Here is a 21,637-nt window from a genome sequence, read left to right as displayed (position 1 = left end):
GACGCTTTGGCCGAGTGGTTAAGGCGTGTGCCTGCTAAGTACATGGGGTTTCCCCGCGAGAGTTCGAATCTCTCAGGCGTCGACAATTCTTTTTTCCTTTTTCTCACTTGCCTTTCCCTCCACCAATCATTCCTCGCCACGTCAGCCCCATCTGTCTGCTAATAAAACCCTCCCTCCAACTCCTTCCCTCACCCTCAGTCAAACACTCCTCTGTTGCCCTCCTCCAATTCACCAACAATGTCACTTTCTTCCCCTCCACCTCATTTTCACCTCCCAAACGCCGTCGTTTCGCACCACTCCCCCGACGTCATCAAACTCCCCCTCCTCTCCCCCCAAAACCCTAAACCCTCCTCCGACCCCCCACCGACTCTCAAGCTCGTCTCCTCCCGCCGCCTCTCCCGCCTCCCTTGCCTGAGATCCGACTCCACCTCCCCCGTTCCTCCGCCGCATGTCGACCTCACCGAGCACAAAATCGGCGGCGGCGGCAGTGACGGGGGAGATTCCTCCGGCGGTGGAGGAGACGGCGGGAATGAGGAGGACGAGGAGGGGAAGGAGTTCGGGCCGTTGTTGAGGTTGGAGGAGGTGATGAAGGAGACTGAAGCTAAAGGAGTGGAGCTTCCTTTGGATATGATCGAGGCTGCCAAGACTACTGGCCTTCGTAAAGAGTTTCTGCTTCGCTATTTGGCTCTACAGGTCCAAAAGTTGTGCCTTGAATCTCATCAACTGTGTTAAGTTTTCGCTGCGATTATTATTGATTTGGTTGTTTTACAATTGCAGGGCTCAGCTTGGCCGCTGGGATGGTTGATGAAGTACTGCTCTATGCTACGGAATCGAATGCTGGCTGATCCTTCGTTTTTGTTCAAAGTTGGGACTGAGGTTTGTTTTCCTTATCCATTTGGCATTGTCGGTTGCATGTATGTTTCGCAATGTTGGTTGTGTGTGAGGTACATTAGGTGCTGATGAGATTTTTCAATGCTTGTAATAATGCAGATAGTTATAGATTCTTGTTGCGCCACGTTTGCGGAAGTTCAGAAGAGGGGGAAGGACTTCTGGAATGAGTTTGAGTTGTATGCAGCGGATCTTTTGGTTGGGATTGTTGTTGACATTGCGTTAGTTGGTATGTTGGCGCCCTATGCTCGAATTGGTAAACCGTCGATATCACATGGTTTATTTGGGCAGTTACAACAGGCTTGTGCGGCTCTTCCTAGTAGGTAAGTAGTGCAAGGAAGCATTTTTTTTAAGGACCAATATTTTGCATTGTTATAAAGGACTTTTGGCGGACCTCTTGGGAAACATGAACAATTGTTCATTGTGCCATCTTTTTTTATAATTGGATAGGTTTTCTTGTTGAATGGATCATGATCATCACTAGATGCATTAGGTCTATTTTTGGCTCTACGATTGTTATTTTAATTTTGTTTTTGAGGTCTTTGTGTGTTGTATATCGCAACCAAAACTAGAGTCTAACTGCTGCTGGTGCACCCTCATAGACTACAATGATAGTACAGATGCATTTCAACATGAAAAGGTGTACACTGACTCTTAGAATATAGGAGTATGTGCCCTTATTTCTCTAAAATGAAGGAATGGTTTGATATTGTTGTGTGATGAGGGCATCATAGTCAAACCTTTCAAGGTTTATGAGCGGAGACATGGAAAAAGTTAGCACTTAAATGTTCTCTTTCTTTATGGTTTGATTGATTGCTCTCAGTATATTTATTGGCAGCTTCAAGGAGTCTGATCCTTGAAGTCTCTAGGCTAAGTGTCCTTTCAAGTTTCTTCCCCTGTCTCTCAGTTTAGGAGCTTGAAGTTTTCCTTTATTTGAAATTTAGTAGTCTTAATGAGTCTATGCTAGTTAATGTCAGTTATATGCTCTCGTATAGATTAGTGTAAGTGCCGAATGGCTGAGATATGTTTTGGTGAATAAGTAATTAAGCATTTTCAGATATTGCTGACTTTTCCTGTGACCGGATTGTTGTGAAGCCTAGATAAAGGTGAGAATCCTATTATCTAAAATCAAGTGTGTGTTTAACAGCTAAATCTTAGAGTTTGTTGATCCTGGTTACTTAACAGTGAGTTTGCTGCATCCGGGTGTAGTCAACTAGTTATTGAAGAAGCTTAATTTCATTCCTCATATGCAGTGTCTTTGAAGCTGAAAGGCCAGGATGTAGATTCTCAATGAAGCAGAGGGTAGCCTCATTCTTCTACAAGGTACAACATCTTATTATTTATATACTTTGAGCATGATGAAATTTTTCACTCTTCCTATGATGCAGCACAGTAGCTGCTTAGGAACCTGGATCACAAGCTCTAAGAACTGTAGGTTAAGCACACACTGATTTTAGGATTCACTCCCAGGCTACACACCCTAGTCTAGGCTTCACACTCAAAAACACTATAATTTGGGAATCTCTCCCAGGTTTCTCACCTTAATCCTATCACAGGAAAATTCAGTAAACACTGATATTCTTATTCAACATAGCATATATCTCAGCCCATTGGCTTTTACAGTTATTTATACTAGGTTTTATAACTGACACTAACTAGCTTTTAAGACTCTTTAGGACTCTTGAAATTCAGAAACTGAAACATAAAAGACCTAATAAATAAAAACTTAATACTCCTAAACTGAACAGAAACAAAAAGACACAAGTAAACTCTTGAATTAACACTAAGCCTAAAAACTCTTTGGATCAGACTTCTTCTCAGCTTCTAATTGAAATCCTGAGATCAATTAATCAACCATAAAGAAAGGTAGTGATCAGCTGCTCTATTTTTTCATCTCTTCCATTCATAAACCTTGAAAGGGTTGGCATGATGTCCTCATCAGCCTAGCTTTATAAGTGTTCTTGCCTTAGGTTTCCAATTTCCAAGTTTGTGTGCCAGTTTCCTAAAACAATCCGTAGTTCTCTAGATCCCTAATCTTTCTTATATATTGTAATGTTTCCCTTTCTAATTGTTGTAACATGTGTATCCAGGGTGTGTTATATGGTTCAGTTGGCTTTGTATGTGGTATTATTGGACAAGGGATTGCTAATCTGATCATGAATGCCAAACGGTACGTACTTATAGTTTCTTACTTTTGTATTTATTTCCTAAGCTTCAGTCATTCTTGGTTGCTAGTTTGGTACCTACAGTTGAATGTGTTATTAAGTTTTCACACTTCAATGTGGAATATTTCTGTTCTATTCAATCGAGTAAGCTACATCTGTTCCAGGTTCATCAAAATTTTGTTTAGTTACTGCATTCGTATTTTTATTAGAAAAGATTAAACTGGAGGACCATATGTGAATGTGGGGGATGAAATTGACATGTGCATGAGTGCATCTTTTACCATAAACTTATTGTCGAATGCACATGATGTCTGCCAATATAAGGGCCTATGACCCTAATATTGACAATCTATAGTTCAAAGTATCCGAAAGTGTTGTTTTTATTTATTTTCCTTTTAACTGATTTTACTGAAGCCCGAGCTAAGGCATTATTATACCTTATGTCCCGTCCCCCTCCCCCCGGCCTCACTTTTATTATTCTTTTGTTAACAGGAGCATAAAGAAGTCAGAAGAGGACGTAGCTGTGCCTCCTCTTGTGAAAAGTGCTGTTCTTTGGGGTAGGTCCTTGTCTCGATTAGATTTTAACTTCTATAATCATCAACTCTTTCTGTAACTTCTGTATTCATTCAAGTTTTACTATCATTCTTGTGTAATGCAAGTGTCTGTCTGCTAGCTTTAATAACCACGGGATAGTCTAAACTCTAAAATAAATCATATGCATAGATAACTAAAATTGATTCCTTGTTCATACTGTAGTAATTCTGTGGTGAACTTATTGTTACCTCCATTTAACTCGATAGAAAAGGAGGAAACAGATTTCTTCATGAGTAATCATTGATTTATTGTTTACATGGTTCTTTAATTTCATAGTTGACAGAGGTTTTCATGGTAACGAATAATAGGAGCTTGGAAGAATTGATAGATGTGCTTTGTCTGAAATTCAAGTATAGGCTATATCTTATACTATGGAAAACGCCATATCATGCTTGTGGATTCAACTTTCTGTTTTTGCTCTTGAACAGAAGCATACAGTATATTGCTTCAAACACTTTCTGTTTCTATAAATTATATTAAAAAGATGTATATTGTTTGTAGTAAGAGTCTAAGACCAAGAAGTAACATTTACTTTGCGGTTTGAATTGTTTTTGTTTTGTGCCTGTGCACAAAAATTTATCATTTTCCGCTATACTTTATGTTGTAATATGTAATCATGTAAAAACTCCATTCATCTAGTTATAAAAGGTACTGTGATTGTATGATGGCAGTTAAATATGGGTTCATCCTGGTTCCTTTGTTTTCCCCTTTAATTATCCTCCATCATATTTGAACACCACTTGTGTTGCTCTCTTAATCAGGTGTATTTCTTGCTATCTCGTCCAACACTCGTTATCAGATTGTAAATGGGCTGGAAGGACTGGTTGAAGCATCGCCTATGGCAAAGCGTGTTCCGCCTATTGCAATGGCATTTACTATAGGTGTTCGATTTGCTAACAATATCTACGGTGGTATGCAATTTGTGGATTGGGCCAAGTTGAGTGGAGTGCAGTAGAAGTTACCAACCATAGATGTTTTCAGTTATCATATAGAAATGGACAGTAGAGATCTTCATACTTTGATGCACGGATTGTGGATTTCTCTGCAGAAATTTCTGTTTTCCCTTGGCAATTCTGGTAATTAATTTTGTTTTCGGCTAACCATGAACATCATGGGAACACAGATCCTCTCGAGTTTTCCTCATTCACGGATCACAAGTACTTACACTAGATGATAAGCATCCTACAATCTTACTCTACTGTCAATTACCCTGATCAATACTCAGTTTTGAATATTAGTATGTTCAACTTCGCGGGAGTATCAGACCTGGGACTCGGGAGGATGCTGCTTACTCAACCTCGGCCGGTTTTGTAACCGCCTTCGCTACCTCTCTTGGGGATGACAGTATTGTACACGAATATGTCTCATCAATAATCAATTTATCAGAGTATCAGACTAAGAAATTTGAGATCACTTGAAATATATGGTCAATTAGAAAATTGTGATAATTTTTAGGGTTATTGAAAAATTTAACCATTCTTGATTAATAAGAACTACCATCTTGAGTCTCCTCAATCTCTTATTCCTACAATCCCATTTCTCAGTTTAACATTTTTTTTTCCATTTTTTCTCATTATACTCGCTATAATACCCCTCTTGTATATCTATCATTATTAACCAACACAGGGCTTTTCTTTGGGCTGGTCCCTCTATTCATTCACCCAAAAAAAAACCAACACAGGTAGTTTGGCATGGATAATATATAAAGATAAAGATAAAGAAGTTTTACATACACACCTAATTTCTCTTAATACACACCCACTTCTTAATACATTACAAATCCAAAATTTCATGTCAATTCTTCTCTAAATGCACACCCCAAAGTAGCAAAATTACCCTTTATCTATATATCATAAAATATTTTATTATTTTGTATAATTATAATTTAACTAACATAGATTTTTTAATCTTTCACGTTTTCTGCTAGAAACATTTGACATCATATATGAACTTATTATTCAATAGTGAAGTCTTGTAACCCAACGTCTCAACTGAACTTATTATTCAATTCTCACGTGCAATACTTGTTCAATAAGGTTGAAAAAAAAAACCAAAATCTGATACAAAAAATAGCCAATTATTTTCAACTACTAAGGGCTCGTTCGGTAATGGTTTACGAAATAATATTTCAAATATTATTTTACAAAATGAAAACAAGAAGTTGTATTTTGGATTCTCAAGTTTGAGAACTTGTTTGGTGACTTCTTAGGAAACAGTTTCAATATGTTAAAAGGTAAAACAAGTTCAAAATTGAGGCTATTATCTTCTACTTCCCAACAGTTATTAGCCTTTCTTGTACACTCTCTCCTATATAACTATATGTGTCTACAAGATTGTGTATCAAGGCATGCACAATTGCACAAACATAAATCTGAATATGGTTTTCTACTTTTATATCCAAAACTAGCAGCCATTGTTCTATTTTAACAAAAAAAAAACCCACCTAATTCAGACCTCAATCTAGAAATCTCAAAGATCTATCTCATGAAAGCTAGTTTAGTTGGGAATATTGGCAGGAAGATAAAAATTTGGAGCTCTCTCTCTCTCTCTCTCTCTCTCTCTCAATTGCAGGTGTAGGGCTTTTGAATATCTTTCAATTGATAGGCAGGAGTTCACGAATCCAAGAAATTGAGAAAATTGAAAAGCAATAAGAGTAAGAGAAAGTTATAGGAAGACACTAGTGAAACAACTACATGAGAACTTTAGGGTTTTAATTGAGGAGAGAAGTAACATGAGTCTGTTGATTGAAATGGAGCTCGGTGAAGAGTATATTAAGTACGACCAGTTACATGTTTTTGGTCTTCGGTTGTATTCAGAAATTAATGGAAACATGAAAAGGTTGTTTTCAAAAATTACATAGTAGTTCCGAGTTGTATTGTGAAAACAATTCTCCTTATTTTTCCGGAATCCAGTACACCGAACGGTTATTACTATCGTTTCCAAATTCATAATATGAAAAACAGTATTGTGAAACAACACCTTAGCTAACAAACTCAAAAGTACATTTTTGACAATTATGAGGTATAGTAACAAAGACGTACGTCTAGGTCGAATAACCTAGACTAGTTTTATTTTTTCGTTTTCTCTTTATTATTTTCCAATATTAATATGTCTATTATGATCATTTAACATACTTAAATCAGATTTTGTAAAAAATAAAATAAAGGGGTGTGTATTAAGAGATATAGGGTGTGTATTTAAAACTTCTCATAAGGATATGTTTGGGGCTATGGGCATGGTAAAACTAAAACACTAGAATTGGTAAACACCAGATTGTTTTCATTAAAAAAAAAACTAGATCGTGTAAGCTTATCATCAACTCCTTGATTTAAAATTACATTCTTTTATTCAATGGTTAACAAGATCACTAATGGTAGTATCAATGTTTAAAATGGTGAAGACGTGAGGCGATGCGTTTTGTTGAATGGGCTTGCGTTTGTGGGTCTACATGGAGAGCGCCTGGCCACCCTCATACATTACTTAGTGTTTTTAGGCAGACTTGGTTGCTTAGCCATGTTAGATATGTTAAATGGTCTTCAAAGTACCATTTTAACTTCGGTCATAATCTGTTGGGATTGGTAATTATTTGAAGTACAACTGGAGAATACAGTTTATGATGGGATTCAGTTCCTATTTTTGTTTGCTGGGAAGTAGTGTTCTATTCAGGGGCGGATGCAGTCAAAGGGCTCTATGGGCTTGAGCCCATACAAAATTTTGGGGGAGAAAACACCAAGTATAGCCTCCTTATCCAGCACAGTCTAACCGTGCAGAAGAGGATGCTGAAGATTCAGATGAAGAAGGAGAAGGTGTTGCCGAAGAGTCTCTAGAAGCTGTTGGCATTGTAATCCATAAAATTGATTGGACCAAAATTGAGCCAAAGATCCCCTTTGATCTTAATTTTACCGCAATGCTGCAAAATAGTATACCAATGGTTATTCTCTCCTTTCTCGGTACGATGTTTTCAGTTGGAGTGATGGTATGCATGGTAAATTGTTGTACCGGGTGCACTGAGGCCATTTGGAAATGCTTGGGCAAATTGGAGAAAAATATTATTGTATGGGTCAAGGCGCGACTGGGAGCACCGGCTAATGGCGGTGTGGAGGGGAATGCGGCTAATGGTGGTGTAGGAGATATTGAGGCAAGGGGGGCGTTGAAATGGAAGTTTTCAATAATGGCGTGGCTGGTGGTGAGATGGAGATGAATGCAGATGAGTAAGGTGATGCAGGGCCAGTCCTGGTGTTGCTCATTGGTTCTCTAAAACTAGAGACTTGGTCCGGGGGGGGGGGTGGTTAGCTCTGGCTGCACCAGCCCATGACATGGCCCTTTGGTTGAGGGGAAGGGGAGTTCCAAATGTTTAGGGCCCTGGTGAGAGGAGCGATGACTAGAATGGATGGAGAATTGGAGATTAGTCTGTTTAATGCTGAAGTAAAAACTTAATGATGTAGTCATAATCTGATGTTTAGAATCGATATTTGAGCTTGGGTTTATATGAGAGAAGGAAATTGAAGTAAATAGTGGATGAGACCAAAAATTAGATTAACCAAAAACAAAAAGTTTATGATGTCGTTGTAGACTAGTTTCATGATGGATTACATTTAGAGATAATTTTTTACCGATTCAATCTTGGATTTAGGATGTAATGAAAATTTGAAGTACTATATGTGATTCGTTTATGTTTGTATGCTTGATTGGAAATTTGAACTGCCTTGCGCATATCACAGTTTAAGGGGAAAAAATGAAGGTGAATTCAAATTCATTGCAATATGCAAAATTAGCAAAACTGTAATTTAAATGTAGCTCCACTAGTTTTCTATTTTCTTTTTCCTAAAGATTTTGAATTTGTATAATTGGTTCGAGCTTCAACTCCAATGCTCGATGGTGACTGTTATGACTATGAATATTCGGCCATGAGGGTCTCGTAGGGTACGTTTTAGGTAGCTTATTGTTGCGTATAACGCTTTGATGATTATAAGTTTCAATTCACGAGGTTTGGTTTTATGTCCCCCTCAGTCTATATTTTGATTGAAAGTAATAAGGGCGTGAGGATGAGCCTCCTACTGGGTTCCAAACCTCAAAAAAAAAAAAATTGGTGTCCTCATATAAATTAGCCTAGACAGTTTTGAATTCCTAGATCCGCCACTGGTTCTATTATGCCACAATTGCGTGATCTTGACAGATTGAATGCTAGAAGATGATTTTGCCATAGAAGATACGAAGTGTAGTTTTTGTTTTGAGTTTGCTTTACAACAAGAGTATTAGTTTGTAATGAGGTTAGAATGCATAAACAAGAAATTCTTGAAGTGTAAATATAGTGTATGGCCATATTTAGGCTAGTCATCTAATGAATTGAACTTTACTTTGAAAAAAAACAACATTAATGTTTGTATTCTATGTCACCGATGTTTCAAAACAAAATAGTCATTATTAGAGTAATGATCTTTGCTAGTTGGTGCTTTGAGTACTTGTGTGTACGAATTTTTTATATTATTTTTTAAATTTATAATCAGATGTTTAGGTTTCACATCCTCATTTTATTCTTTAGTATCATTAATGAAATCTTTAGCACAGCCGCACTAGCCTTATATTAAAAAAAATTAATATTTATGGAAATATACATTTCTTATTCAAGTAAACAACTAATAATACCATCCCAGGTTGACCAAGTATGTACAAATCAAACTTTCTAGGTTGCCATTCTGGATTAGCATAGTGGTGTGCAGTATTGCATGCCCCTAGCCGGAGTGAACGATTGGTGCAAAAAATCATTAGTGGCAGATCTACATGTGTGGATTGTGGAGGTTTTACACATACCTTCACGAACATGACCACATGCGGAGTTACGATTTTCTACTGCTATGTAACGACTTGAACGAAAGTCACTTAATTTAAGAAAGGAAATTAAACGTTTGAAAAAAAACTGAAGAAATCAATAGAGAAAAAAAGAAAAGAAAAAGGACTGTGAAGAAAAGAAGAAGGAAGGTGTGGGTCCCTTACAGTAAATAGGTGGAAAAAGACATGAAAATGGTGGTTCGATTTTTCAATAGAGGGGGTAACAACTACGGTGAATAAAAGTCGTCTCCTCCCTCCATTACTGACCGACGCCTCTTTTTCTTTTCCCTAATTTCCGTCTCAGTCCACCACCCTCGTCTCTCTCTCTCTCTCTCTCTTTCATTTCTGGAGCTGATCAGCAGTGGTGGTGGTCTTAGATCCGGAAGGATCTGGTGTAGCCGAGGAGCGAGTCTCGCCGGGAGGGCACTGGATCTGAGCGGCCATGGCTTTGTCCGGCATGCGAGGCCTCTCTGTTTTCATCAGCGACATTCGCAATTGCCCCAACAAAGAGCAGGAGCGCCTTCGCGTCGATAAGGAGCTCGGCAATGTTCGCACTCGCTTCAAGAACGAAAAGGTACGCTCCGCTTCCCCCCACCACCGCCTTAGGGTTTTGCCTTTTCCTTTATTCTATTCGTGCTTCAATTTCGATCTTAATTCCTTCGTCGCTTTGAAATTTGGGGATTGTTTGGGTGTTAGGTTTTGGCTGCTCTGGGAATTTCAATTTAGTTGGAAGCCGAGAATCAAAGCTTAGTGATATCTGCATTGCATTGTGATTTTGCATTCCAGGACTAGTTGGAAATGTCGTAATGAGTCACTGAACTTAAGTGTCAGTTGGTTATTTTATTCGGTATCAGATCATACATGTAGTTTCCTGATCATTTGCACCGTGGCGGATCTTTTGATTTTTCGATTTGTTATCTGCCAAGTGCAACACATAGATTCTTGGTGTCACAGGCCCTTTTGGTTGGATAATGACTTTATAGGTGGGAGATGAATTACCAGGAGGCACTCACTTGAATTCCATTTAATCTGATGAAAGTAGAGCTGACATATAAATGCTTTGGTAGCTATATGACCATTTGAAATGTTGAACGTTCTTGTGAATGGCAAGGACATGAATACTTTTTATGCAGAGGTTTGGAGTACACAAAGATAGATGAAATTATATAGTATTTGGTTATGGCAATTCCAACCTTCCAGATTAAGATCTTTCTATTGAAAATCATTTTTCTGCTCGAATGAGAGGTGTTCATTCAATAATTGTTGCATATAGATTTTCGTATGCTGATTTTCTGACTCAATCTATAAGCACATTTTGGTTCTCATAATTTGAGTTCGAATTTTTGTTATTGATTACTGAATTAAGTGAATTAAATATATAGTGAACTTCATGGCAAGTGCATATGCTGAATGTCTAATTGATTTCAACATGTATTGGTTTTGTTTTTCTATAGTTCTGGTGATTACTTATTATGCAGTTTTTGCTCACCTGAGGGTTGCTGTTACTTAGGGGTTTTTTCCACTCTATACTGTATTTACACTTGAAGTTTGTCTGTCCTCATGATCTGTAAAAACTATTGAAGTGGTCATCTAACCTCTGTACTAGACATATTTAGTTTAATATCTTGCTTCTCATAAAATGTAATTTTAAAATTAACTATGTCCTTGTTTGCTCCCTCTGTCTCTCATGCATGTTGTGATATTATTAATAGTTATCGAGAATGAAGTCTAATAGTTTGTCTTCACTTCGCTTTTAGAAATGCCATGCATACCCTTTGGTTTTAAAAATATAAATATTTTTTGTAAGATAGTTTCTTATTGGTGGTTTATTTGGTTATACTTACCACATGTGATAATGTACTCACAGTTGATTTGCTAAACCAGAAGGGTTGAATGGTTACTCAAGTTTTCCTTAATTATTTCATCAGGGTTTGACTCCGTATGAGAAGAAGAAGTATGTCTGGAAAATGCTTTACATTTTTATGTTGGGATATGATGTGGATTTTGGTCACATGGAAGCTGTGTCGCTTATATCTGCACCTAAATATCCAGAGAAGCAGGTAATGTCTTCATTACACGATGATGCATACATTTACTTGTACTAATCTTTGTCCTTTTGGAAATTTCCTCTTTGGATGGAAAAAATGGTAGATTCTATTTTTGAATTTAAAATGTAAAATTATTTTTAATATGGTATTTAATCAGTAAAATATATGCCCACTATATAGTTCAGTTATATAACGCATGTAATGTTCATCTATGGTAGTAAGCTTTTCAAAAACTGTATGTTACTGTAGCTTCCGTGCTATTTATTGTTTAATTAACTTCAATATGGCTGCAGGTTGGATACATTGTGACATCATGTCTACTCAATGAAAACCACGATTTTCTGAGATTAGCGATAAATACTGTGCGGAATGATATTATTGGTCGTAATGAAACTTTTCAATGTTTGGCATTGACCATGGTATGACAATCTTTGTCTGTTTATTTCACATGTTCATTTTTAAATATGTGTGGCAGTACTGGACACTATAATATTAAGCCACTATCTGAGTTATCTCTATTAATTAAGTCAATTTGGCATATGAAACTGCCAAGTTGCTAATTACTTTTATTGTCCTTGATTTATCAAACAACTTTTTTTAGAAATTTCATAAACAAAGGGTAAAAACAAGAAAGAAAACAATATTTTGATAGTTTTCCTACGCATTAAATTATTTTTATCTTTAGGATTTCAAATTCTCCCTTTAACCAGGAAGATCACACCACGTTTTTAGGAGCAGTACAAGAGGAGTAACTAACTCCTACTCCTTGATGGAGCTTAACTTCTCATATTTCTATCTTTTAAAAAAACATTCTACACATCGTGTGAAGTAGGCAATGCTAGTGTTAATAATGAAAATAATATATTCGGTTTTAAATTATATATATATATATTATATTATATTCAATCTTACATCTGGATACTTGTTTTGTTCGATTAGTTTTTTTTTATTTCATAATCTGTCATGCCATGTTCTTATTAAGTTTTGTTGACTTCTGTATGATAATTGATTTGTATTTGTCTTTGTAGGTTGGGAATATTGGAGGCAGGGAATTTGCAGAGTCATTAGCATCTGATGTTCAAAAGTTGCTTGTAAGAGGCATTGTATCTTTAATGTTTCAGAAATTGATAGAAAACAATTTTTTTGACTGAAACTTTTTAATTTAGATTTCCAGCAGTTACAGACCTCTCGTGAGAAAAAAGGCTGCACTATGTCTTTTGCGCTTGTACAGGAAAAATCCTGATGTTGTCAATATAGATGGCTGGTATGTATGAGTGTTATTTTCTTCATGATAGTATATATCACAAACAATCTCATTTTGTGCTTGTTAAATTAATATCCTTTTGTATTCTTTTTAGGGCCGACCGCATGGCACAACTTCTAGATGAACGTGATCTTGGTGTTTTGACATCATCGATGAGCCTTCTTGTCGCGCTTGTATCAAATCACCATGATGCTTACTGGAGTTGTCTTCCAAAATGTGTTAAAATACTAGAACGGCTTGCTAGGAATCAGGATATTCCACAAGAGTACACCTACTATGGCATCCCATCACCCTGGCTCCAGGTTTGTAAGATGTCCTTTTCTGTTTCTTACTTGGCTTTAAATTGTAATTTCTTGATCTTGAGAAGTTAGTAATACAGTCTCTGTTCACATAACTTTGATGACACATGAAAATTAATAACTATGAGATTTCCACCCTTCAATTGATGACCTAAAAGTTGCAAGGGTGAAGTGGTGAATGGGACACATTCAGTAGTTTGGACGGTTGATGGATATAGAACAACCTCAATTTATGCTTACTGATATTTTGTTTGAACAGGTCAAGACAATGAGGGTTCTCCAGTATTTTCCTACCGTTGAAGACCCAAATACTAGAAGATCATTGTTTGAGGTTTCTCTCTTGTCAGAGACTTATTATCAGTGGTATTTTTACTATTTTAAAATATTACCTTCTGTTAAACTTTGTATTGCTGCTTTCAGGTCTTACAGCGTATATTAATGGGTACGGATGTTGTGAAAAACGTTAATAAGAACAATGCATCGCACGCCGTTCTTTTTGAAGCCCTTGCACTTGTAAGCACTTCACCATAGCTTTTACATGTCATTATCAAAGAAAATTTTGTTTCTTTTTGGAACCAAGGGTCTGCTATGTCAGAATGTTTTTGTGTCTAATCATTGCTCAATCTAGGTCATGCATCTTGATGCTGAGAAAGAGATGATGTCCCAATGTGTTGCACTGCTGGGAAAATTTATTGCTGTGCGAGAACCAAATATTCGATATCTGGGTTTGGTAAGTACTGAATTACTTTTGCTTTGCAGTAAAGCAACACTCTTAGTCCCGTTAACTTTTTCCTTAACCTCTTTTTTTTCTTTCTTTCATTTTTAATCACAACTCTTATGGAAGCATATTAAAACTATATCTAAGCTTGAAAGGATGCATATGTGGCTACATATTTAACCATTAAACGCATTCATTGGTGCAGGAAAATATGACCCGCATGCTAATGGTAACGGATGTGCAAGATATTATCAAGAGACATCAAGCTCAGATCATCACCTCATTGAAGGATCCAGATGTCAGGTTAAAACTCTTGTCTGGCAATATATGCTTACATCCTTGATTATTGTTATTTTGTGTCTACACAACTGTGCAAATTTTCCTGAGCTCGGGTTTTAGTTACAAACATCGTACCTAGCATTGCATATAAGATGCTTACATTTCTTGCAGTGTGCTCCGTCTGTAGTCTTTACTTAATTCACTTTGTTTATCTATCCCTTCCCCACTACAACAGGCTACTCAACTATCATCATCTGTCATTCCTCGAGAATTTTCACCTTTAATTCAATGGAAGATTTGTGCGCATAATAATTATCTGAGGAGAAGCTTATATGTTTTGATTCCGTTTTAAATGTTAGAAGTTATTTGTCTACTAAAATCAAATTATATTCTCAGTATCCGTAGGCGAGCTCTTGACCTGCTATATGGCATGTGTGACGTTTCAAATGCAAAAGACATAGTAGAAGAATTACTACAGGTATATCAAACGCTGGCTGTGTATTCCTTTGTTCTTTTGGCTATTTAATTTTGCTTTATATAGCACCTTGATTTGGTTTCTCTTGGAACCATACTGTCTTCATTTCAGTATCTCAGTACGGCAGACTTCACAATGCGTGAAGAATTGTCACTTAAGGCTGCCATTCTTGCAGAAAAATTTGCTCCTGATCTATCATGGTAAGCATGGTTTTCATTTTCATAATGTCGTATATATGAATTATCCTTGCAAGAAAGTGGTCGTGGAACCAGTATGCCAGAGTAGATATGAAGGCATGCATATGACTGTAGCTCATTAGACAAGTGTAGATATCAACAAAAGTAATTAACTTTTGTTTTAAAGAAATCATGTTTCTTGCAAGAAAATCTAACAATATTTCTGTGCAAGAGGATTTTGAACTTCTTCATGATGTTCTGAAATATGTGCTCATTCTAATATGGATTATTAGTCGGCAGTGCTACATAATAAACTCAGTGGTGGTAAAATATGCTGTTGTTGGTTGACATCCTATGGAGGATAAGGTATAACATATTATCAATCATGGATACTTGAGCTTTCAGTGAGATTGAAGTTAGTGGTCATTAGCAAAGCCTGGGTTTTATGGATATATTTGGCCAACAATCAAGAATAATTTACGTAAATGGTTTTTGGCAGTGTTCTTGTGGTAAAAAAATCTTGAGAGAATCATGTAGACATGAGACGTGACTTGTATTTTTTGTCTCGGAAGGAAACTTCGTGAAACTAGGGATCTAGGCTAGTGTTGTTTACATAGTTATCAAGAATTTGACGAGAAGGCTGATACAAGCTACGTTCTCCAAATTGCAGAGAATACACCCCTCTTTTATAGTTGCGTAATTAATGGAGTTTTTAATTGTGTAGATTTCTTTTGTCAGAAAAGAAGTTTAGGTTGCTCTTATTAAATTAAAAGACGTGTAGGTTCAGTGTAGTATTGGAGGATTTGTTGGTAATATTAAGATAGTGGGAAAGACAAATTAGAAGAGGGTAACTGGGTCAAGGACTCTTTGTAAGCGTTGCAGCTGTTGTTGTTGTTACACATTACTGAACAAGAGAAAGAGTTCTTAATGTATAGAGCTAGCAAGGATATAGTTTTAATTTATGAAGATTATAATTGGATACTGGAACATAAACAATGGAATTTCACTGCATACATAATTAGAGTGCACTGTCGTCCTCAAAATAATTAGAGTGCACTGTATCAAAATATTTCAGTCATACTTTCTAAATAACGAAAGAAGCAACTGCACATTTTTTCTATGGAAAAATAGGTAATCCAGAAATGCAATGGGTGCCATCCATCATTTGGGATTTTCTTAGAAAATTAGAAAATTACAATCTTTCCATCAATGCCAGCAGTAATCAATTAGTAAGAAACGGGTGAATAGAAAAATGGTCAAGACCCGACTGCTTAAGGCCCAATTGAATCTATTGTGTTATTAATTATTTTCATTCCGGAAAAATTAAAATATGTGGAGATCTGAAGATGTTGCTTTTGACTTGTGAATTAATCTAGTAATTTCTGTTTTCAGTTCATCTGGGACTTCCGTTTATTACTTGTGACTCTTGAAATAATATCCACCCCAAGTTCCCACATTATCAATCTTAAAGTATTTTTTTGGGTGCCTGTTGACAGGTATGTAGATGTGATTCTTCAATTGATTGATAAGGCAGGAGATTTTGTTAGTGATGATATATGGTTCCGTGTTGTGCAATTCGTTACGAATAATGAAGACTTACAGGTCAGAGTGCTTTAAGAATATTTGTTTGACAGATATGTTCATCTTGGTATTAGTGTTAACAAAATTTTATGCACTTGATCAGCCTTATGCTGCAGCAAAAGCCAGAGAGTATCTCGACAAACCTGCTATACATGAGACAATGGTTAAGGTGTGTATAAACTACAGTGGGACTTGACAACATTTTTTCTGTGTTTTGATCTGAAGGAGTGTATGTTCCCATCAGTTTGGGATTTGAATTATAGTTAGCTATTAGAGATTTTGTGTACCTTCATTTGCATATTTACCAAAATTTAAGCATAAAATTAAATTAATGTCTTGATTTATTTGAAATCGGTACGCATGCAACAGGTCAGTGCATATATCATTGGAGAATTTGGCCACCTTTTGGCCAGACGGCCTGGTTGTAGTCCAAAGGAGTTATTTGCTGTCATACATGAGAAGCTTCCTACTGTATCGTAAGGGCACTTAGACTTTGTCCTTCCTCTGATTCTAATAAGTGCACTTTTCTTTCCTTCATAGATCTTAGAGTATGTATGATATTTGCAGCACTTCGACAATACCTATACTTCTTTCGACATACGCTAAGATCTTTATGCACACTCAACCTCCAGACCAAGAATTACAGAATCAGATTTGGGCAATATTCTACAAGTATGATTCACTACTTAATCTTTACCGGTAATCAATCGGATTCTTTTTGTTTCAGATGTTTATAGATCACGATTGATGGTTGTATTCCAGGTATGAGAGTTGCATCGATGTCGAGATACAACAACGAGCTGCTGAATACCTTGCCTTAAGTAGGAGAGGTGAAGCTCTTGTTGATATATTGGCTGAAATGCCCAAGTTTCCTGAGCGGCAGGTAGGAGAGCTTATAGTTTCAGACTTCTGGTCTATGTACTTCCTTAAATTAATGTTTGTTTCTCTTTTGATGTGTAGTCTGCATTGATAAAAAAGGCTGAGGATGTTGAAATTGATACCGCAGAACAAAGTGCTATCAAATTGCGGGCCCAGCAGCAAACATCAAATGCTTTGGTTGTGACTGACCAACGTCCTGCTAATGGTATCCCGCCTGCCGACCACCAGCTTGGTCTGGTGAAGATACCCACCACAGGCAGTAACGTGGTTAGCGTTTTCCCCTTAATTTTAAGTTTTATTCTTTCACTTTTCTTTTTGGAAATTAAGGTTTCTTTTCCAAATTCCAAGATTGTTTAATTTGATTGACATTGTAATACAGGATCACAATCCGACCGATCAAGGATTGTCCCAAGAAAATGGCAGTTTGAGTAAAGTTGACCCTCAGACTCCTTCACCGGATCTCCTTGGTGACCTCTTGGGTCCCCTGGCTATCGAAGGTCCCCCTGGTCCTGCTGTTCAGTCGCATCAGAATGTAATCCCTGGATCTGTTGGTGATCCCACTTCAGCGGATGCTACAGCCATAGTGCCGGTTGGCGAAGAGCCAAATTCTGTTCAGGTACTTTTCTTTAGCTGGTGTTCTGAAACTTGGTGGCTGTTTGTTGCTTCTCAGTACTATGATGTAGGTGATATCTAATTAACTTTCAAATTGATCTTATAAATGGCGACCTACTTATAATTTTTTGTTTTTGAAGTAAATGTTTTTGTGTAGTTGAACAATTTTATTGTTAAATAAGAAACCATTTGTTTGCTGCAAATTTTTTTGTTTCCTCTAGCTATTGATCTTTATCAGTTCTACTGACTTTTATGCCTGAATTCATTTTAAGTTTTTTTTTCTTTGCTTGTAACAAGGTTATTTTTATTGACTGTCATACAATTTACTGTATTCTTGTTTCAGTGTTGAAAAGGAAACTTATCAGCTCTTCCTTTCTAATCACTGTGCTACTCATACGTCTAACTAGTATTTATATATTGCCTGCAGCCTATAGGAAATATAGCTGAAAGATTTCTTGCCTTGTGCTTGAAAGATAGTGGTGTTCTGTATGAAGATCCTAATATTCAGGTTTTCTCCGGAATTTTTATATCCATACTTTGTTGTATTTGGATTTTAGGCTCAAAGTTTCCTCTATTTTTTTTTCGACTTCACCTTATTATGTATATGCACGATTATGGGTTATGACTTATGAGTGTATCCACTTGTTCGTTTTCTAGATTGGAATTAAAGCAGAGTGGCGATTACATCAAGGGTGTCTAGTTCTTTTCTTGGGAAACAAAAATACTTCACCACTTGTATCAGTTCAGGCTGTAATATTGCCTCCCGCCCACTTCAACATGGAGCTTTCGCTAGTACCAGAGACTATTCCTCCTAGGGCACAGGTAAAGAGTTGTTACTGTAATTAATCTGTAGTTATCGATGAACCTGTAGTTGCTCTCTGTTTCCCTCTTTATTTAAGTTTCAGTTTGTTTCACTTTTGTTAATGATCTTTCCGTGTTTATTTTCTTTCCGGTTGTGTAGGTACAGTGCCCTCTTGAAATTGTGAATCTGCGGCCAAGTAGGGATGTAGCAGTTCTTGACTTCTCGTACAAGTTTGGTCACAATATGGTACTTGAGTCTACAATATGTGGTTTTACTGGTCAAAGTGAATCAGAAGTTCATTCACATTTGTATAATATTTACGTTGTTTTCATAGGTCAATGTCAAGCTTCGTCTCCCAGCTGTCTTGAATAAATTTCTTCAACCTATACCAGTGTCTGCTGAAGAGTTCTTTCGTCAGTGGAGATTACTCTCAGGGCCACCTTTGAAGCTTCAAGAAGTGGTGTGTATCAGGAATATCACATTTGTTTCTATTTTTTTTTTACCTAAATGAGAGATTTTTACAATTGACAAGTTGACGTTTGTAGGTTATATTGACAAGTGAGAGTTTAAGTGACATGTTTGCTTAGTCAATTCAATTAGTCATCTAATAATATAAATTTTGGATTCCTCTGTTCAGTGATTGAAATTTCCATTACTATCCAACTCTGGGTCAAAAGTGGTGGAATCATTTCATAATCTGCTTCAAATAGGATAACGACATTGATATTTTACTGCCAAATAGGAGTTGTATGCTATCCACATTAAGAAACAGTATTGTTTATTGTATTTGAAAACCTGGTTTAGATCAAATAGTTGTTACATTGGCTAGCTATTTCAATTTTCAATGTGATGATATGGTTCAGTAAACTGTGCAGGTTAGAGGTGTCAAACCACTGCCACTTGCAGAAATGGCAAGTCTAATAAACAGCTTCCGGATGATGGTTTGTCCAGGACTTGTAAGTTCCATTTTTATGTACTTTTTCCTTTAGAGCTGTATATATGATGGTCCCTAATACATTCTCTCTTTCAGGACCCTAATCCAAATAATCTTGTTGCAAGCACAACCTTTTACTCGGAAAGTACACGGGCAATGCTTTGCTTGGTAAGACGGTATTTATTTACCTTTAGGACCATCTTTAGATGGTTATCAAGTACTTCCATTATTAAAGCAAAGCTTCTACTTCTGTGTCTACTAAATACTGTTAGAATTGTCTAAAACTTTTGACTGGTATCATGTAAATGAGACTATGTCACTTTGTTGCTGGGGCATTTAATCAGAATCATTCAATCTATTTCTCTGCTTTACCAAGTTTTAGATCATTGGCCATGTCATATATAATCGCTTTCCAATTTAAAAAGATGCCGACGTATGTTAATATTGTCTAGAATATATAACTGAAGTACATAGGTGGAGAAGAACATCCCCATATTTAGCCAGTTTGTCCCCAGTTGCTTGGGTTGTTGCAAAATATTGGAGATAAATCATGATATTACCTTACACCTTGTTATGCTTTAGAAATACGAGAAAGTCACTGGTCTGAGCACATTTCTTCCATGCACAGGCTAGAATAGAAACAGATCCAGCAGACAGAACCCAGTTGCGTATGACGGTTGCTTCAGGGGATCCTTCGTTAACATTTGAGTATGTATTAACAAATTTAGTTGTCAACTTAAAATCTTATAACCGTGGAAGAGGCCACTGACCCTTGATAATGCAGGTTGAAGGAGTTCATCAAGGAACAAATAGTTAGTATTCCTGTAGCCCCTCGTGCACCTGGACCAGTGCCACCAGCACCTCCAGTAGTTCAACCGACCAGTCCAGCTGCAGCATTAACAGATCCTGGTGCTCTGCTTGCAGGTCTATTGTGAAAAGTCAAGATGATTTATGGGTGAGGAATTTGTTCATTATACACGTAAACCTGATTTATACAACCTTTGATGGGTCTCGCGCAAGTCAAAAATGTGGATATAAAAAATCCTGATGCATGGGCTGTCGGAATCAAGGACAAGCTAACTTGTGTGGACGGCTTGGTGTGGTGGATCTGCACGGGTTGATTGAGGTTTTCAGATTCTTTCTGTACAATTTGTGCCTATGTGAGATATTTCTCTCGGTTTTGGGGTGAGGGTTTTTCTTTTCTTTATTCTTACACATTTTTCCCTAACCAATTTCAGTGGGTTGGTTTCTGTTGTACGGTATTTGAAAAGAGAATGAAAGATATTGCATGAAGATCAAGTAGGCTAATTGTAATAGTTGTACTCGTCTGTTAATGAATAGTTTTTTTTTTCAATAAGAGAAATTGTGGAGTGAATGTTGTGAGTTTTACTGTTTTATCAGACTGGCCTTCACTATTATTATTTTATCAGACTGGCCTCCAATTATTGTTTTACATTTATAGAATGGAAAACTCACTTGTCCAGTCGGAGGTAACTGGTCTGCTAATGTGTTCTTGTGAACACAAATGTGGGACATCAACCTAGGGTCGATTTTGAAATCGAGCCCAATTGTGAGCCAATGCAATTGCCACTGATCTTTCCCATTTGTGGGTTAATTCCAATAATTTGTGTACATAAATTGGGATCATAAGCACAAGTGAATGCCGAGAGAAGTATAGTAAAAATTAATCCTTTTTTATTTTGTTAGAAGTATACATAATATTACACTTCCATGAATTCCATCTGCCTAATGTCCTAGAGATACACAGTACGGGTTTCTGTTAGAAAGAAACGTGGAGTGTGAGACTCAACAGTAAACCAACCTATGTTTTCTTTTTCCAAGCAGAGCAGATACTTCATCTTCACAAGCATTCGAGAAAAGCTTCTATGTTTTCCCTTAGTGATGGTTTCTCTGGTATCATCTTTAGTTTGTTGTTTATTCAGCCTCAAAAGGGCCAGCCTCTTGTTTTTGTAGGTTTAGGATGCAGTCGGGATCAAGAACAATGATAGTAGGAGCTAGTCCAAGGCTGGTAACGAAAAAATTACAACATGAATGGTTGGTTGATTGATGTATCTCTGTTATATTCTTTTGTGA

At 36.8% G+C, this 21,637-nt stretch overlaps 2 protein-coding genes and 1 non-coding gene across 3 annotated transcripts; all 3 read left to right on the top strand.

The window, feature by feature from the left end:
* On the top strand, positions 1-82 carry TRNAS-GCU (transfer RNA serine (anticodon GCU)). The gene has a single exon. It is a non-coding gene; the product is annotated as a tRNA-Ser (tRNA).
* Positions 83-210: 128 nt separating this feature from the next.
* LOC126786545 (protein RETICULATA-RELATED 1, chloroplastic) lies at positions 211-4,669 on the top strand. Its single transcript, XM_050512391.1, has 7 exons — positions 211-693; positions 778-876; positions 991-1,211; positions 2,142-2,211; positions 2,979-3,058; positions 3,546-3,610; positions 4,409-4,669. Exons 1-7 carry the CDS (start codon positions 238-240, stop codon positions 4,600-4,602), a joined length of 1,185 nt encoding a protein of 394 aa, XP_050368348.1. The 5' UTR covers positions 211-237; the 3' UTR covers positions 4,603-4,669.
* A 5,097-nt stretch (positions 4,670-9,766) lies between these two features.
* On the top strand, positions 9,767-20,943 carry LOC126786578 (AP-2 complex subunit alpha-1-like). Its single transcript, XM_050512431.1, has 27 exons — positions 9,767-10,050; positions 11,405-11,536; positions 11,818-11,943; positions 12,553-12,615; positions 12,691-12,788; positions 12,883-13,090; positions 13,347-13,418; positions 13,508-13,600; positions 13,716-13,817; positions 14,011-14,108; positions 14,481-14,562; positions 14,671-14,759; positions 16,232-16,337; positions 16,420-16,485; positions 16,686-16,792; positions 16,884-16,988; positions 17,079-17,199; positions 17,277-17,462; positions 17,575-17,811; positions 18,235-18,315; positions 18,465-18,629; positions 18,769-18,855; positions 18,944-19,069; positions 19,485-19,565; positions 19,640-19,711; positions 20,172-20,251; positions 20,328-20,943. Exons 1-27 carry the CDS (start codon positions 9,919-9,921, stop codon positions 20,476-20,478), a joined length of 3,066 nt encoding a protein of 1,021 aa, XP_050368388.1. The 5' UTR covers positions 9,767-9,918; the 3' UTR covers positions 20,479-20,943.
* The last annotated feature ends 694 nt before the right edge of the window (positions 20,944-21,637 follow it).

Source organism: Argentina anserina, chromosome 3 (genome assembly GCF_933775445.1).
Source record: "Argentina anserina chromosome 3, drPotAnse1.1, whole genome shotgun sequence".
Taxonomy (NCBI): Eukaryota; Viridiplantae; Streptophyta; class Magnoliopsida; order Rosales; family Rosaceae; genus Argentina; species Argentina anserina.
Note: the sequence above shows the minus strand (reverse complement) of the source record. Positions and strands in the feature narration are given on the sequence as shown.